The sequence below is a fragment of the Populus alba genome, chromosome 15, assembly GCF_005239225.2.
Source record: "Populus alba chromosome 15, ASM523922v2, whole genome shotgun sequence".
Taxonomy (NCBI): domain Eukaryota; kingdom Viridiplantae; phylum Streptophyta; class Magnoliopsida; order Malpighiales; family Salicaceae; genus Populus; species Populus alba.
In genome coordinates this window covers 16,035,342-16,053,769 of record NC_133298.1, presented here as the reverse complement: position 1 = coordinate 16,053,769, position 18,428 = coordinate 16,035,342, and the positions used below count along the sequence as shown (strand labels likewise).

Sequence of the window (18,428 nt, the reverse complement as noted above, 5' to 3'; positions counted from 1 at the left end):
GAAACAATAAATAAATAAGTAGGTAAGATAATAATATGTCAATTATTATTATTATTATATATATATATATATATCCTATTTTAAAATATTATCATTTTTGATGGATTAAAATAAATACTAAAAAATAATAAAATACCGCCAACGCACAAAACGACTCCTTGGCAGAAACTAAAAAACAGCTGTCGTTTAATCAGATTCAAATGACAAGTCGTTTGCAGAGAAAAAAAAACTATATAATGCCTTTCGCTTTCAGCAACAGTTGTAGAATTCTGACAACAATGGAGGAGAAACCAAAAGAACCCGAAACGCCAATGACAAGCTTTGCATCAATAAACGAAGACCTTATCCTAAACATACTAAAGAGACTACCAGCTTTATCCTTTGCATCAGCAGCTTGTGTTAGTAAATCATGGAACCAAATTTGCAATCAAATCCTCTACAGACCAAAGTTTGCCTCTGCTTTTTCTCTCAATCCAGACGAAAAGGTTTGTTGGGTTTTCAAAAAAATCAATAAAGATTATCTTTAGTGCAAATTCTGTCTCTATCTTGAATTGGAGTTCTGTGTTTTTCGATGATATCAATATTTACATTTATAAGAGTCTTGTTGGGACCTTGAAAAATAAATAAACGATCATTAGTGTAGTGTAAGTCTTTAACTTGAATTGGGTTTTTGGTGTTTTTCAATGATATCAATATTTGCATTGGAAGAGTCTTGTTGGGACCTTGAAAAATAAAGAAAAGATCTTTAGTGTAGTGTAAAGTCTCTAACTTGAATTGGGTTTTTGTGTTTTTGATGATCAAACAGGTTGCATTAGAAGAGGTGGTGGATAAGGTTCTCTCAGAGCCAATTAGACCACATTTTGCCATTGCAAATGTTATTGGCAGTGGAGTTGATTTGAGTGAAAGACTCAATTTTGTAAAATTTATCATTCGTTAAAGTATTTCCTCCTGACATTTTTTGGCTTTCTTGTTTTTGGTTAACATAATAACGTTTACTTGGTATGGTTTGTTTTGCAGTTAGCAACAAAACTTGGTTTCCAAACTCCAATTATTGTGTCTTGTACAAGTGGAATCATGGGAAGAGATGCTGTTACTGATGAACATAGAGAGGTCAGCACTGTAAAGGATTTTTAGTTTTGTTCTTTTTAAGAAATATGAAAGACTACATTACTGGCTTCTTTTTAATAAATATTTACTTGTGTAGGTTGCGTTGGAACCATACATAACTGGCTTCTTTTTAATTAATATGTACTTGTGTAGGTAATGTTGGAAGAATATTGGGTTGATGGAGAATCAAATCCATGCATTGGTATCATTTTGACTGTGGGGTTTTTACCAGGACTAAAAGTTGATGCCATCCCGCTGTTTCAACCAAGAAAGGTAACTAAACTTCAGTTTGTAAAAATGATGTTTCCTATAGGATTCTTCATTTTCTATTGCGCTAAGTTGAATTGTTCCGCGGCTCTGAGCTTGATTTGGGAAAGGAAATGGGGACAGTAAGGTAGAGCAAAATAATCATGTCATTCTTGATGATTGGCATATGTGATCTGTAGCATACACCGATTATTATTTTAGAGGAAGTATGTAGAGCTTTATGAGTTTTTTGTCAATAAGATAACTGCTCTTGTGGATGTTTTGTTGAAGTGAAATCAGGGATGTCGAGCGGAAATGGTTGATAACTTTGTGATGGATATTAAGGATTATGCAACTTCTATTTCTGGTTGTGCATCACCAGTTGGCATTATAATGTTTGGAGTAAGTTAATGTTTTCCAACTTGCTCGCACATCCTTTTATTGAGGGAGATTCTTGCTAAGATGTGACTTTGGTCCTGCTATAGGATGAAGATGCTGACCAGAAACCTGTCATGGAAAAGCTGGGTGGGCTTTCTCAACTAAGGAAGCATTCTTTCTTCCATTTTTTGCTGTTCTTTATAGGAAAATAGAGCAAGGATTGTCTTGTCCACAGAAAATGTTTTCTTTTGGGACCCTGACATGGCATGGACTGCTTATGCAAATTATGCAGTTAATTGGCATAGTTGATCTGAAGGTTCATAATTATATACATTCTGAAACCAAACAGTGTTAAGAGGAAGAAATTTTTGCATCTATTATTTGTTCATCTTGTTTTCTGGAAGAGTCATAAGAGGTTGATGAGAGTAGGTTCCTTTTCTGCCATGCTCTACCTGCAGCAATAGGTTATTTAAGAATATAAAAAATTGTCGCTTATCTTATCTGTTTGGTTAATCACTAGAAAGTGGACTAAGCAAACTCATATCTATATAGCTAACAAAATAATTGGCCATTTAATTCTTGCCCCACATTTTGAAAGGATTGCTAGACATCATAACTGTCACATAGCAATCTCCTGTGTTGCTACTTAAGTTGATATTATGTTCTGTTGCAGATCATGCCATGTCAAGTGACACTATCATTATCGGTGACGAGAGAGCCCAATTCTTGTACAGAAATGGCGTAGAGTCAAGAAATGAATATGAGAGCAGTGAATATTTTTCTGCTGCAGTTGCTCTTGTATTTGCAAGGGATCAAGACAAACCTTGCGGTATCTAATTATTCATCTCTGTTTTTGTTACTTCAACTTTTGCAACTAAAATGGAATAGACAATTTATGTACTTACCTATTCGTTGTCTAATCATATGACATATTAACTCATATATCTGCTACTTTCACTTATTGAGCAGACACAGGGGAAATCCAATTCCATGCTGCATTATCATCTGGTGTTTCTGCAGTAGGTCCAAGGTACAAGGCAGTTTCTGTCAAAAAGATTGTATCTGGGACAGGTCGTACTACATGGCTTACTGCCAGAAGAGAAGGGGAACATGAGATTCAAGATGGTCAAAGGATTCTAGATGACATCAACAATGAGGTATGCTGGCCTTTTGGAAAGCCATTCTTTTGGCTTATGGTGATTTCCTAATTCCTAGTTGTTTGTACTTTGTAGTGCTTACATCATCTATATATGATATTTCTATAAGATCTATGCTTAGAAATACGCATTTCTATATTTTGATGCTTAAGGGCAATGAACTTCTACTGCCTCAGTATTTTCTTTCTTTCCTTTTGCTTTGGTTCTCAAATAAAGTGGGATTGAGTAATGGGCTTTGCTGCTGCATGAACCATTTGCATAATCGCTTGCAAAATTTTATTTTGTTCTAACAACTTCTGATCATGTTATCTCTGACTGACGGTGATATATATTTGTTAATTAATATGGTCGGAAAATTAATTTGTAAGTTATGATGCTTAGACCTTTTTAGAACTCCACATAATCGTAATCATTGGAAGTATTTTTTATTTTGGTGATGTCAATCAGTTGGAATCATGTTTATTTCTGCACGGTTAGTCTATACTACACAATACACTTGGTTTTCTTTCATTTCAAATTTATCTATCATCAACTAGTTCTTTTCTAGGGATTTGAAGTATCTGCATCTTGATCATAATGCAAACATATTATAATGATGTGTTATGGAGATGGCTCATTGAGATGGTAGGACATTTGCTATTTCTAGTTTAAAAGCTTATTTTGCTCCCAGGAGAAAAAAGAAAAGAGGAATTTGATGCTTAAATATACTGCCTCGCTGTTATTCTGAATAGCCAATTTTCTGAGGTGTTCCAATGCTGGTTTAAAAAACTGCAACTCTAAAAGGTTATTCAAAGACTTTAAAGAATTGCTTTTTTTCCAGATTGGAAGAGCATAATGGAAAAGATATTAACTTTTATTCTGAATGGAGGTCAGAAGTTAAGCTATGCAGTATTTCTTGCTGCATGCACACTTATAATCTGAAACGTTCATAACAGAACTCTTGTTCTTACATCTAACTGTTGTTTGTGAAAGATGAGTGTAGGGTTCTTTTCTGCTTTTAGCTATAATGTTGTTGTTAGTTTTTAATGTTGCATTGAAGTTTATGGTATTGTTTTAAAGAAAGTATCATAGTTTTCATGCTCTAGACGAGACAAAATATTACACTGGTTGTTGAGTGCTGTTTCAATGTTATTAATCTTCTATTATATTATGTTTGATTGAATGTATATAATCACTCCTTCCATTTTATTTGTGCTCTCTGTAACTCATGAATATGTGACAGTTGGTGAACCAAGTTGGACACCCTGATCTGTACATTGGGGTTACTGAACAAAGACATTGCTTTATAGGGTCACATAAGTCAAGAGCGATGACATTCCTGGTTTTCCATGGAGTTATGGGGTGAGATGTTTAACTTTCATAATCTTTACGTGCCTTGTATTTTCTTATAGACATTCACCATTGACGCAGCGTATAGCATGGATAAAAGCTAGGGTTTTCAAGTCTTAAGGTTTAAAGGTCTAAGCTGTAAAAAAATTTTAGAGAAAACTCTCTAGTGGTTTATTAAAAGTCTAAATAAGAATCTTCAATCTCAAAATAAACTAGGCATCTCTATTTATATTAGTTTTAAAATATTTTATAGAAAAGGATTCATAATTAAAACTAAAATCCTTTATAAAAAAGGATTCGTAATTAAAACTCACCTAATTAATAGAATCCATTTAGCATTAGAATTACTAAATAGTAAAATATTAATTAAATTAAAAGTTCTAGGCTAGGTAAGAAAAAAAATCCAAATACAATAAGGTAAATAAAGACAATTTTGCATGGTAACTTACAAACCTTATTTGAATTCCTTCTCAATTTTCAATCATCATGAAATTTTAACTCATTAGAAAACAAGGCATTCAAAATCTTCTGTCAAAATTTTTATTAAATCCAACAGTCGGATTAAAAATTATGTTTGATTTACCAAAACTACATCTTGAACTCTTCTTAAACTCTTCAAAACCTAAAAACCTTAACCATTAATGAAATAACACAATAAAAATTATTGTGCCAAGAATATAGAAGAAATTTCCCCACGTCAGTCCTCTCTACTTTTGAAAAACTTCCTATGAGTTATTTTTCAAGAATTGAACTCTTCCACTCCAAATGAACAAATATTTCAAATATAGCATTGTAACTAACATATTCATGAAGTAGCATGTCCTTGACCCATGAACTTCAAAATTTAATATATGTTGTGTGCCTGCTAAAGAAAAATCCATATTTAATGTTATACTTTCCATTCCTATGAAGTCCACTTATATTTCCTTCCCACATTCTCTTCAAACTTGAGTTCATCATCATTTATGACCTCCAATACTTTAACCATTGTATGTAATGGAACAACAAAATAATCTTTCCATAATATCTATAGGAAAATTGTCAAAAACTACCATATCCTCCATGTTCTTGTTTGCTAGATCTTTATTCATGACTGAAAGATCTTTGTTTACCACTGGCTTCTCTAACTTAGGTTAAAAGACTGAAATTGTTTGTCAGCATCCTTTTTGATCACATTATCTTCAACATAATTAGATAACTTTGAAATTTTGCTCTCTCCAAACTCCTTCACGTTTTTCCTCCTTGCCTTTTGAAAAGTTTGAACACAAGGCAAATAATAATAATCTATTTGCTTATCCAACCAATATAAAATCTCTTTATAATCATCTTGTATAAACTCCAAAATTAATAATTGTTTCAAATCTTGCCAAGATGAAATTAAAGGTATACTAATACTTGTTCTAAAGTCTAGTAATTTAAACCATCATTTTCTAACACCACAAGAAAGTTTGTGTATGACGAAGTTCTATTTTTTTTATGATAAGGAATCTTGCCTGAAATAAAAGTAAGATTCCAACACTGCCAACCACTTAATAATTTTTTTCTTTGAAAATCTCCCATCATAAAATGCAATCATCAAATTCAGGAATAGGTTTGGAAAGTCTCCTAAGCTCTCGAAGATATTTCCCTACAGCAACCATGCTTTTGGAAGAATTTATGAAACATGAAAAGTTTGTTATCTTCATCAACTCACCTCATCATATGTAAAGAGATTCTCGCATTATTTTCTTCTTTTCCCTTTTACTCTGTATTCCTTAAGAATGATCACAATGTTATACTCTTAAGCGTTTCTGAATCTATAATCAAAACAACTGATGAAAATTGAATTTACAACTTTAGTGCTGTGAACACAGGTGCTAGAACCAACAATATTAGTATCATAGCAATAAATTTGAGTGTAGGAATTGTTTTCTTTGCTTGGTTTAAGCTCACACTCGCAGACCATTTTCTAAGATACTCTTCTCACCGAGATAGTTTTTTGTCAACAGGGGAGATCAAGAGTACCTTTTTGCTGACGGAGTTGGCATCAGAACTGGTGACTATTTCCAATTTTACCATTCAGATCCAAGTGCTGCATTATCTTCAAGCAGTAATGTCTCCAAGAATTTCAGAAACCTGAATCTAGACTGGAGTTCTAGAAACTGCCTTCAAGCACGCGGTGTTTATGACAATGTTTGTAATAAGGAGCTTGTTGGAGGTTTTGTTTTCTCCTGTTGTGGCCGTGGTGAATCATTTTTCGAACGCTGCAATGTTGATAGCTCACCGTTTTTGGACAATTTTCCCGGGTTCCCAATGGCTGGAATATTTTTGTCGAGGGGAGATTGGACGTGGCTTTTCAGTTTTTAATGCGGATGAAGGCCAGGAAGAAATGACTTCGCATTGCTGCCTACATGTATGTAGCGCTGTATATCTGTTGATGTCTTATACTCCTGCACATCCCTAGCATTAGATGTATCTTCTTCCCGATGGATTACCAGAAGTGACTCTGCTGTTGTTGGGACTGGGTGGTGATGTTGCTTGATAGTATTTCTGCTAATAAGCCAGGATATGATATGCATGTCTTTTGGTCCTGTTATTTTATGGTTATGCTGTGTTCAAGGTTTAATACTGAACCATAAGCTAAACCTTTCAGGAATTATGTTCTCAGTTCAACAATCAACCAAAACTACTAATGTTACCTGGGGAGCCAGGATGAGCAGTAATAGTATTAACAAGTTATTAGCTTATTGCACTAGTTTCAAGGATGTCGAATCTTTCCCTAATGTGCCTTGTTCCCTTCTGCATCTTGTCAATTCGTGTAATAAGAGTAAAAGATTGGATTGCATCTTGTGTTTCTTATCTTTCTATTTTTTATGATTGAATTATGTAACATGTTACATTTATAAACTCGAAATAGATTTCCTGCTTCTTAAGACAAACGAGCCTTGCTTGGAATTGTTGGGGTCATTGAAAATTCACTACTTTGCAGGAGAAACATAGTGGATTTTTGGCATGAAAACCCTCGTGCTTCAATTTTTAGTCACAGATTAAGTTGATCCTCCATGCAAAACATTTCATCAGATGTGTGCCTCCTGTTACCACACGTGCACATGCAAGTGGAGGAAGGGATCATAAATTGAAAGTATTAGGTTTGATATGCTCATAGATAAAGTATAGGAGATTAATTTACTCACAACACTCGAGGGACCACGTGTTTGGAATAATGATAGAGATTATTTTTTTAACTGTTTTTTGAAATAATATTTGTTTTTCGTTTGATTGTATTTATCTTTCTGGGACAATGCCAAGGTCTTGTTGTTCAAGAACTATATATGCTGTGTTTTAGGTTCAGCATGTTCTAAAGGGGGAACCCTTCTGGAAATGTAGGTTCACTGTGACTAACAGAAATGACTCGTCTCATAGGGCAAGCCAAGCTGAGCATATGAAATGAGCGAGCAGCGAGTTTGTCAATTAATAGAGTAGAAGCTCTGCATGCTGCTCATGCCTAGAAATTCCCATGGCTGTGCCTTGCTCTCTTTGATACCTCGATAACTCCTGTATAAAAAGAAGAGAGCTTAACTAACATGATGTTTCGACAAGTACTAAATTCATCTAGTATCAATTTAATTAATGCTGTTCTACAATCACTAAAAGCTAGCATGTTTCGACAAATTTGTTTTCAATAATGTTATCTTGTTGGGGATAGTTTAAAGACATGCTAAATCTTAGGTTAAGCTGGTAATAAAGGGTTTATATTGCTCATATTTATTGGGGATATGGTGTTGGGTTGTGTTTAAGAGGCTTTGACTACAACTAGAGCCATGCTCCCAGATGAAAGTTCAGGGAGAATAGCTGCAGGTTCCTGCCTACTTCTGTTGTGGGCTAGGTCAATTCTGGCTTCTGTTTAATGATTTAACTCCCAGCCACTTTCCCTGGCATCACTAGAAATTCAAATCTAGCTCTCGTCATGGCAGCTGGAAAAATTATTGCACTCACTGAAGGAAATTTCTTGTTTTTTCACCATTTTTCTTGCGATGGTGCAAACAAAAAAAATTCTTGGTTAAGTTTGTCGACAGATCAATTCGGTTCTTGTTTAAACAAAAGAAGGAAAAAGAAATCCTTTCTTCAGCCCTTTTTTTTTTTCACCCTCCATTTAGCTATATGCCTAAATCCACAAAGTACAATGCAAGTGTTTTAGCTTATGTGGGCGTAATTCAATTATATGGGTGGACTTTATGTTTCCTTTTATCCTACATAAAAAAAAAAATGAAAGCTACTAGGTTTCTTGAAATATATAAATTAAGTGAATGGAAAGAAAAAGTAAATGGAAAACGCAAAGTTTCAATTCGTTTAGTGGAAATTAATGTGCTATAATGAATTATACAAAACTTTGTGTTATTTAAATTAATTTTTACTATATTAAATTGATATTTTTTAAATGATTTTAATATGTTAATGTACACCATAAAAAAAATCTACATTTTCAAAATAATATTTTTAAAGAACACCAATACTAAACATATTCACTTATTGCAACTCGATCAAAATATTAAAGTGTGCCTACTCTTTGTTTCTGTCTCTCTATCGTGCACATGCACGCACACATATATGTACTTGTACAGATCAACGAGAGAGCTTCATGTATACTCACCACACACAACGACACACACACACACACACATATATGATGAATTAATCGACCAAATTCGATTTGTAAGGAAAGATTATATATATAGGTTAAACAAAAGAGGAGCTGGGAAATCATAGTCATTATAAACGCTAATAATTATAAATAAAACGAAAGAAAGTTAACTACTTAAGCACCTAACTAAAGGAAAAGAACATGCTTCTACTGATGCATGCACAACCGTACACAAAATTATCAACCCGTGCGTGCATGTATAATATCCATGCAAGAAGCACGCATATGTATGGATCATCATCATCGTTAGTCTTGGTCTAGTGATTTCTTTGGCTCATTCGTCTAGACCCTTAAATTTTAGGATGTATCGAGTATATATCTGCAGGTTGATGATAATGTATTTGTAGTTTTCCTATGTATGAGATTTAAGATCATGCAAGATTTCATAAAGGATTGTGGAGAAGAGTAGCGTTGGAATTGTTCAGTGCTAATTACAGCAGTAGCCTACTAATTGCCCAGGCAGAAGTTTATGAAGGAGAGATGAGAAGCTTAGCCAAAAAAACTAAGTACTAGGCTAGATCATGACTCGAAAACACCCCAAATTCTCCAACAAGTTATACCTAACTAGACTGTACTTTCATATATTAGTGAAAACCAGTTTATATCCGTCTTTTTTCAGATTATAATGATGGTGTGCGTCATCGTTTGATCAATTATGGCAATAATATTACCGAAACCCTAACAATATTAGATGTTGCTATATACATTAACCCTAAAAGAGAAACATGTATAAATAAGGATTCAACAGATACGAGCAGAACAAAGGAAGTTGATTCATTGTTGAAAAGGTAAATGAAAAAAATAAATATCCCATCAAAAATCCCAGAAAAGAAGAAACTTGAAGGGTCGTATATAGTTAGTGTGATATTGGCACGGCTCAATCAGATTAAACGACCCAACATCATAGTTTGGGAGATTTGATATGATTGAGCCATCCCAACATCCCCCACTTTCTCCGAACTTACCACACGTATTGGCAACATGGTCGATTAAGATCCATCAGGTATTTGCCACTTAATGTTCTTGGAGCTCGAAGACGTCATTCAAGATGATCTTGACTTTCATCTCAGCTGGGAGGAAACACATGAGAGATTGTACTGGCAATCAATATTATGAGAGTCTCGATATGGTTATTTTGATTGAATATTATTCCTAGTATATAAGAGAAAGAAGAAGGTGGAAAAGGTATGAAGGAGGTACTGGCAAGAAATCAAGATGGTTGAGATGTCAAGATCTTTGCTTTGTTTAGAAGAGTGATAATTTATATAAAATTCCCATTAAGTCTCCCCACAAATTGCTTAGTGCTTGATGACATTGGCACTAAGTATACAAAAGAAAATAAAGTTATTTTCAACAATTGTTATTTTCCTCGTTAATGTTTTCTAGTAATAATCGCTAATATCAAATCATAATCATGAGTAATTAATTAATTAATAACTACTTGGTAGTTGGATAATTATTTAAGAGCATCGTTGGCATCATGCTCCTCACATATATAGAATCATTTGAATTGGCATCCAAACCCTGAAAAGAATCAAAGAAAAACTGCCTCTCCTTCAAACGGGTTTGAATTTTTCTACAATGAACGTGTTTAAAATCTTTTGTTTAATTGAGTTTTCTCTGGCCATCTCCTCTATGGACTCTCTAACTTTCTTTCATAATCATCAATAAAATATCCAGGATTTTAAATGGATCGTCGGCTATAGAAAATTTCAGTAAATTCAATGCTGATATTAATCTCCGCAATCAGAGTATCATGAATCAATTACTGCTATATTAGCTGCCATTAATGACCTTATCATGGCCATGGCCAAACAAATCACTCGATATAAACCTAGTTATTTAATAAATTAATCGAAGCAAAGAAGAGTATTTAAGGGGAAAATATTCTTAAGACAACGGCAATTAATCTTGTCTTAATAAAAACAAAAGACAACAATAATTTGAATTTTACAACGCATGCAGATTTATATAAACGCCACTTAACAAGCTCCCTGTCTAAATACTAAGTGACATGAATTCTTAATTTAAGGCTAGAGAAGAGGGAAATGCAGGAGAGGCTGAGTTGGCAAACCTCCATGATCCGTCCCACGCCTGATCAGTTCATGATCACCACTGAGAATTTTAGAGATGTCACTGGCTCACTGCTATTTGGAAAAAACAGGGTTTTTAATCTCAAACAGTTTTAATCATAATAATAACAATGATGTGATGATGTGTGATGAATTTGCTACTGGTTGCCTTGACAAATTCTTCTGTGAGCAAATGGTTGGCCATGGGGGGAGGGGCAGTTGAAAAGTGTTTAAAAGAGCTTAAATAATTAGACCATTAAAAAAGGCGGTTTTGACAAACGATATCCATCAACTTGCTGGTTAATTATTTAGATATATGAGGTGGGCTATACCTTGTGCTTGATGATTCGCCTACTCTCTCCACTAAAGATGCTAAGCTGCCATTGATTCTTTATCCGATGACTCCATACCTAATTTCTTGTCCTAATTTCCCCACAATCTTGCGCATTATTCAAGAGAGAATGAGGTTTTGACCCCCAGCAACATGAGAGAAGAAGCGAAGCTCCTCCCTCGGCTCTTTGCCTTGTCTTCATCAGAGAACAGTACTTGATTGCTTTGGATCCTCTCGCTGTTTACTTTACTTGAACCATTAATATATATATATATAGCCCCCCATGCATTATAATCCTGCCACCGCAATACAATATCCTGATAATTCACAAAATGGCTGGGTATGGTTGGTGCTCCAGATTCGAGCAAGAAACAAACCAAAAAGGATAGGGTTGATGGAACTATCATTACAGCTTTCCACCAACCCTGGATTCGATAATCCCAGTCCTGGCCAGGTACTTCTTCCGCAACAAAAAGAGAGGAAAAGGTCGTATCCTTTGCCCCCATCACGACAAAATACCCTCCTATCAACATCACCATTAGCTGTTTTGAGCAGGTAACATGAACATTTGCTATGCGTTTCGTCTACTGAAATGGAGCGTCTTCACTTGTACTGAACCAAGATTTACAAAAAGAAAAAAAAAGTAGATAGAGTAAGTTGATACAAAAGCTTATGCTAGACAGGAGGATCACTTGAAGAAAGTGTCCTTGGTGATTTCTATAAACCTGTTTGGTTGAGATTCAGAACCGGCTGTTTCAATGATCAAAGAAAATCAAATACAAACAGAAAGAACAGAGAAGCTTGCTTCAATATGTTCTCGAGCTGTTTATTTCATGAAAAGCTACAGTTAACAAATGATACATAGAAAGAAGACAGCAAAAAAGCATCAAACACTAATCCCCAGCTTCTTCTTCAACTTCTCAACCTCTAAATATACTGTGGAGTACGGGATAAACTCTGAGAAATGGGTTTTGCTGAGATCATTAATTGCAACAGCTAGTTTAGGGATTTCTAGTATCTCTTCATGGGTCAGGGTTCTGACAAACCTTGCTGGATTTCCTGCCCAAAGTTCACCTGTTGGAATTCTCCTTCCTGGGGGAAGCACAGACCCAGCTTCCAGGATAGAGTGTGTCTCCACCAATGATCCTTCCATAAGGATAGAATGCTGCCCAATAATGCACTCCGGCTCAATTGTGCAGGACCGCAGGAGACTGTATGCACCAATGGTAACATACCTTTCAATAGATGTCTCTGCTGGCAGTCCTGGCACATGGAAAATGCACAAAAAAAATAAATAAAATCAGAGGTCATCGTTGGAGCCACATGTTTACATTTCTTGTAGAGTGTAGACTTTTCAAGGGTAATTGTTGCACTCGGGAAGTGGGAGTAACAATTACCTCTCAGCTATTAAACTCCTCTCTCCTCAAAAAACAGTCATTTGTTTGTCTTTCTATATCTTACCACTATGTATATTTTAACACACTCGATTTACCTTCCAATTTGTTAACCCGCCAAATGTCTTAAAAATCTAACTTTTACACAGTAAACAATTATCATCCATTTTTTCACCTCAAACCAAGCTCACCCTGGACCTCAGAAGCCGTAACATTTATCACTACATGAAGATATCAATGACAGTGCCATGGCATAACATGCTAAGGTGCCCATTGTACGCATGAAAACTTTATGCCAGTGCAGTTCCATCACTTATTAATATATTTGGTACAGTTCCCAAATGCTATGGACGCATGCAAAATGAAAGATCAGACAGGTGACAAGACTTAATAGGTAGAGCATGAGCAAAATAAAGAAATTTTGGTCGACAAATTCAAGCAGTAACTATCATCAATAGATATACGTGTGAACAAATAATTTTCAGAATGCAAGATGCTTAGGAAGATGATGAGAAAACTTTGATGGGTTCAACATGTGGGCCACAAAAGATTAGAGAAAGAAAGCCAAAAATGACAGCTAGAGCAGAAGGCAAGATGGATATGCAATAATTGATATCTAGATGGTAAACGATGCTATGAAACATTTTGGATTTTTAACTTCAATACAAACAAAATGGTGAAGAAACAAGTCATACGGTTCTTTTAAAACAGCCAAAGATGAGAAAAGAGCAAAAGGAAGTGCAGCAGCAAAAGGCAAGAAAAGAAAAAACCAAGCCTAGGGACCCTTTGGTTGAGCTAAGGTTCTTTCAGCATGAAGTACAAGCTTTATCAAACCACGACTTTTTATTATATTAGGTGTCCACATTTTAATCGAGCAAGAGACCCTATTGTAATAACTAGGTTTACTGGATTTGGAGTTGCCAAAATATTAATCTCTTATGAACAGGTATAAGAAATAGCATAAAAAATTAACACGACAAATTCTTTAGTTTCAAATACAAAGTTCTCTAATTCTAATAAGTCTGTTAACCTATTGGGAAAGAACCAATCTAAAGCCACAAATAATCAACAAATTACAGGAAAGGAAGCTTTCACAAGTGCAAAAACGCATGCATGGATTGACATGAACACACAAACACATGAACAGAACATAATCAGTAAGCTCATTGAATACCCAGAAGCGATACAGTCTACAACTCAAATCTCCAATGAAGTATAAAATATATTAGAAAAGAACTTTCCTTGTGGGAATAATTTGTGTTTAGTTTGTAGTCAGAATTGGATGCGTCTAAAGTCAAAGTGTCCACACCTATTCTTTCAACACCTAATATTACATTAACATTAACAGTGCCTAGTCAAAAAAAAAAAAGTAGATGAAAAGCTTAAAGCAATGACTTTGTTGGATTGATGTGAATGTGAAAATCATTTTTCTGTAATTCTAAAGATAAACCATCAAGTATCAACATTGAAAATTGTAAAATGCTCTAGAAACCATCAGACGTTGGTCTGAACATGCTTAAAAACAGCACCTTCAAAATGTGATTCTGATCATTGAAGAGGAGGTTCAGTCTACCTTCCTAAGTCTCTATTTTCCTTTCCCACCACTCCATGTATTTTCTGAAAGCTTACATGATACTCATGCACAAGATCCACAAAATAGAAAAGTCATAAATAGATCAAATGTCTACATTGTTCAATGACAACAACCTTTATTAATGAAGTATCCATTACATGAAGGTCAGGCGTCAAAGTGTCACCAAACTTTAAACAGAGCTCTTGAAAGCTACAACTCATTCCTGTTCCTCAAAACACCTTTGTTTTCCTTCTTTCTATAACCAATACCAGGATGAGAAATGCTAGAGGCAGTCATTCTAGCAGCTGACCTTCTGACACTTGCTTTTCATGAAGCCACATATACTTAGAAAATGTGACATCAGTTATTCCTGTTAGTGTTTTTCTTTTCCTTCTTATAATCAACTTTATCATCAAGAGATTCCCAGGTATGTCTTCACTCTTCATTGTTCTGTCTCTCTGTCTCAACTCTCTATCAAAAGTTTTGTTTATTTAAAAATGTGTCTCTTTCATAACTGCTTTTTCCCAGCTCACATGTCAATCCAATTAGCCTAGGCTTCTTCAATACGAAATCAGAGATAAGATCGACATGAATAAGATCAGACAAATCATGCACTAAATCAGAGATAAGATTTTTCCTCTTTGTCTGGTTCGAAGAGAAAATAAATCCCTCTATTATCTTTAGTACTCCTTTTATACTGCCATGACTTTTTCTATTGTGGTGGGGGGTTTATGTGAGATTGGTTGCGGAACTTAAAAGGCTGATTGAGTAATTCAACAGCAAGATGAATAAGATCAGACAAATCATGCACTAAATCAGAGATAAGATTTTTCCTCTTTGTCTGGTTCGAAGAGAAAATAAATCCCTCTATTATCTTTAGTACTCCTTTTATAATGCTGTGACTTTTTCTATTGTGGTGGGGGGTTTATGTGAGATTGGTTGCGGAACTTAAAAGGCTGATTGAGTAATTCAACAGCAAGATCTGAATATTTTGGTTTACGTTTTACAAACTATACATAAAGATTCAGGAATTGATTATCACAACTACACCCATAGATTTTCAAGAGCACAAGCAAAAATAGCTATGTCTTTTCATATAAAGAAGGATATGTAGAATCCCAGAAACATGTACATTAATCAGGAAAATAAAGTAACAAGTAGAACAACATCAGGTATGGCTGGATATTGGATGCGGCTGAGATTGATAGATTAAGGAATGCGAGAAAATGATATGAAAATCTCACTACGAGGACTAAGAGAGAAAGCAAGGGCAATAAAAGAGGGGTATCTTTCTGGCCTTTTGCAACAGTGAAAGATGAGTTACCAGTTGCCCCAGTTGAAATCAGTGTTTTTAGGTGAATGAAGCATCCAAAGCAACTGCTAACAGCGATGGTTGCTAGTATTTCCCATACCCACTTACAGATTTCACCTTCTATTTCCTTCTTTCTATAAGCAATACAAAATGAAACTTGAGCAGGGATATCCAAAAATCCCAGCCAAAAATAAAAAAATCAATTAAAACTCACCATTTCTAATTTATAGGAAAAAAATGAAAAAGAAAAGGAAACCAAAAGGAAGAAAAATAAAGTAAAACAAACCAGCAAATGCATCATTCGTGGACATCATTCCACCCAAATCTGATTACAATCTTGTAAGAAGAGACTGGTTGTCAGTCCTTAATTCACACCACCTACTATCAATAACCTAAAATGAGGTTCACAGACAATTGAAAACAAAAAATAACCATGCATGGCGTGTCAACATAAGATTATCAAAAACAATAACTTGAAATTCCAACAATAAATCAGCACTTCAATTACTTTCACTCTCAATCACTCCATGCCTCCTATTCTAATCAGTTAATTCTAGCCGAAGTCCTTTAACCCCTAAAATCACATTCAATTACTATATCCATTCCAATCATGAAATCATAGAAATAACAAATTATCCGATTGAAATTAAAGATTCCCAAAACATAAAATCCCCTAAAAAGCCACATTTCACAAATCATTTCAAACTTCAATCATAAATTCAAAAATTAAATCACGAAATTCTAAACAATCAATCAAAATTATACATTAACAACCCTAATCCAGCTCAAATTTATTAAAATATTAAAAAAAAAAAGTAATTGTACAAGAAAAGAAAAACCCTAACCTGTAGGAGAGTTCCATGCAGCGTGAACGACACACCGTTCTTGAACATTAGAGCTAAAACCGACGGTGATCTTATTAAGATCGCCACGTAAGACAGCTCCATTCCAAACTGATGCTCCATCATACACAGTAACTTGACCCGCAAGTACCACATTTGGTGCCACGTATGCATCCACAGCTACCTTCGGTAGCCATTGACCTAACGGAATTATTTGCCTCTGTCCTCGATAGTCCCATTTCACTCGATCTACTGATGGCGTTATCGATTTTGAAGACGCTGTCGAAGCCGCAGCCGCCTCCGTCACGAAGTGACGGTTAAGTGAGAGATTGGTGGCCGTGGATAGGGATTGTCGAGCGATTCTTGCTAGGGTGGTTGCCATTTTTTTTTAATCACTGTTTGTGTGGAGCTTGGGTTTGATGAACAAGCAGAAACGAAAATGGAGAGAGTGATGGAGTGAGAAATAATATCCGGGCTTGTAAAATGGGCCTTTTATGTTTTCATTTTGGGTTTTTATGGCTGAGAAGTGGGGGGTTTTGTCTTTTTACTGGTAACAGATGAAGTTTTTTTTTTTTCTTAACTTCAAAACAAGTGCGGAGGTTGTTAATATTTTTTTATTAAGAATAATTTTTACTATAAACTGAAAATTTTATAGTGTGTTTAATTTATTAGAATGAAAATTATATGTGCTATTAAATCATAACCAAATTATTAATTATAATCAAAGATTGAGTTGGGATATTATAAAAATATTATTTAAAAAAAAATATCTATTTCAGTTTAAAATTAGATCTTAAAAATTTTAATTGATTTGAATCAATAAAAATAAATTTTATTTTATTAAATTAAACATTAATTCAATGTTGAAATTTATTATTAACATTATAGTGGTCTCATATTCAGTTTAATATGAAAGAATTGGATTGGAAATAAAAAAGTCAAGTGGCAAAAAATAAAAAGAAAAAAAAATATTATGGATAACTATTGCAACCCATACTAAATCATGTCTTTTTTCTATATTATATTTTCATTATTTTTAAAAAAATATTTCTTCTATCTTGTATTATCTTACATGTTCATGATTTTAAATATCATTCTATAATTCATCAAGTATTAATTTTATAAATTTGCACTATAATTGTTAAATAAAAAGTAAAATGATTCAATAAAAAAAGTACGCGCAAATGAGAGAGAGAAAGATTTATTAAATGGAAAGTAAAAGAACCCAATAGAAAAAAGACCTAATAAAAAAAGGGACTTGAATTGGGAAAAAAAGAAGAAGAAGGACTTGAATGAAAAGAAAAAACAAGAGGCTTTCACTGTTGAGCCACCCAAAATAAATTGCCCCAAAGATTAAATACTTAAAATAATTATTGGGGAGGACCTTCCCAAACAAGTGGGCTCAAGACACTTAGGCTGTGTTTGATTGCAGGAAAGTGAATTCCCGGAATTCACTTTCCTGCTTTTCCTATGTTTGGCAGCAACAAAGGAAAGTGGTCAAAGGAAAGTGGTTTCCGGTCAACTTAAAATTAATAACATTGAGAAAGGAAAGTGTTTTCCTTCCGTTAAAGAAAGGAAAACACTTTCCGACAGTGGCCAGAGGTGAAAAGTAATTGTTCATGTTAATTGCACTGTTCAATGAATAGTGCAATTAACATAAACAGTGTATTACGTATACTGTTCATTGAAAAATAGTGAACAATGCAGTTTTCTTGCACTGTTCACTTGCATGTGGGATTTTTTTTTTTTTACAGTGTGCTATTTTTTTTAATATTTAAAAAAAATAGTTTAGAGTGAATTTTATACTTAATATTTTATCTAATTTTATTACATGCTAAAAATATTATTAAAACTATAGGTTTTGTCAGATGTATTTCGTACGTAATGGAATTATAAATAGTTTCATGGAATAATAAAAAATATTTCACAAGTTTATTTCTCTATAATATGATATGATATATATAGTTATATTTTATAAAATAATCTATGTATGAATATAGAATATA

At 34.1% G+C, this 18,428-nt stretch overlaps 1 protein-coding gene, 1 long non-coding RNA gene and 1 pseudogene across 2 annotated transcripts; 1 reads left to right on the top strand and 2 right to left on the bottom strand.

The window, feature by feature from the left end:
• The first annotated feature begins 254 nt into the window (after positions 1-254).
• On the top strand, positions 255-6,943 carry LOC118057501 (F-box/LRR-repeat protein At5g63520-like; annotated as a pseudogene).
• Positions 6,944-7,151: 208 nt separating this feature from the next.
• Positions 7,152-10,121, bottom strand: LOC140954657 (uncharacterized). Its single transcript, XR_012168083.1, has 2 exons — positions 9,864-10,121; positions 7,152-7,751 (listed from the first exon to the last, which is right to left on the bottom strand). It is a non-coding gene; the product is annotated as an uncharacterized lncRNA (long non-coding RNA).
• A 1,837-nt stretch (positions 10,122-11,958) lies between these two features.
• LOC118057549 (gamma carbonic anhydrase-like 2, mitochondrial) lies at positions 11,959-16,912 on the bottom strand. The gene is made up of 2 exons (XM_035070154.2): positions 16,426-16,912; positions 11,959-12,564 (listed from the first exon to the last, which is right to left on the bottom strand). The coding sequence occupies exons 1-2, from the start codon at positions 16,802-16,804 to the stop codon at positions 12,188-12,190; spliced, it is 756 nt and encodes a 251-aa protein (XP_034926045.1). The 5' UTR covers positions 16,805-16,912; the 3' UTR covers positions 11,959-12,187.
• Positions 16,913-18,428: the final 1,516 nt, after the last annotated feature.

What these genes read in the sequence shown, in the direction of transcription:
- LOC118057549 (XM_035070154.2), bottom strand. Translation starts at nt 16,804, where the DNA reads ATGGCAACCACCCTAGCAAGAATCGCTCGACAATCCCTATCCACGGCC. An exon ending in TGCATGGAACTCTCCTACAG is followed by an intron (nt 12,565 to 16,425) that starts GTTAGGGTTTTT and finishes TCCATGTGCCAG; the next exon opens with GACTGCCAGCAGAGACATCT.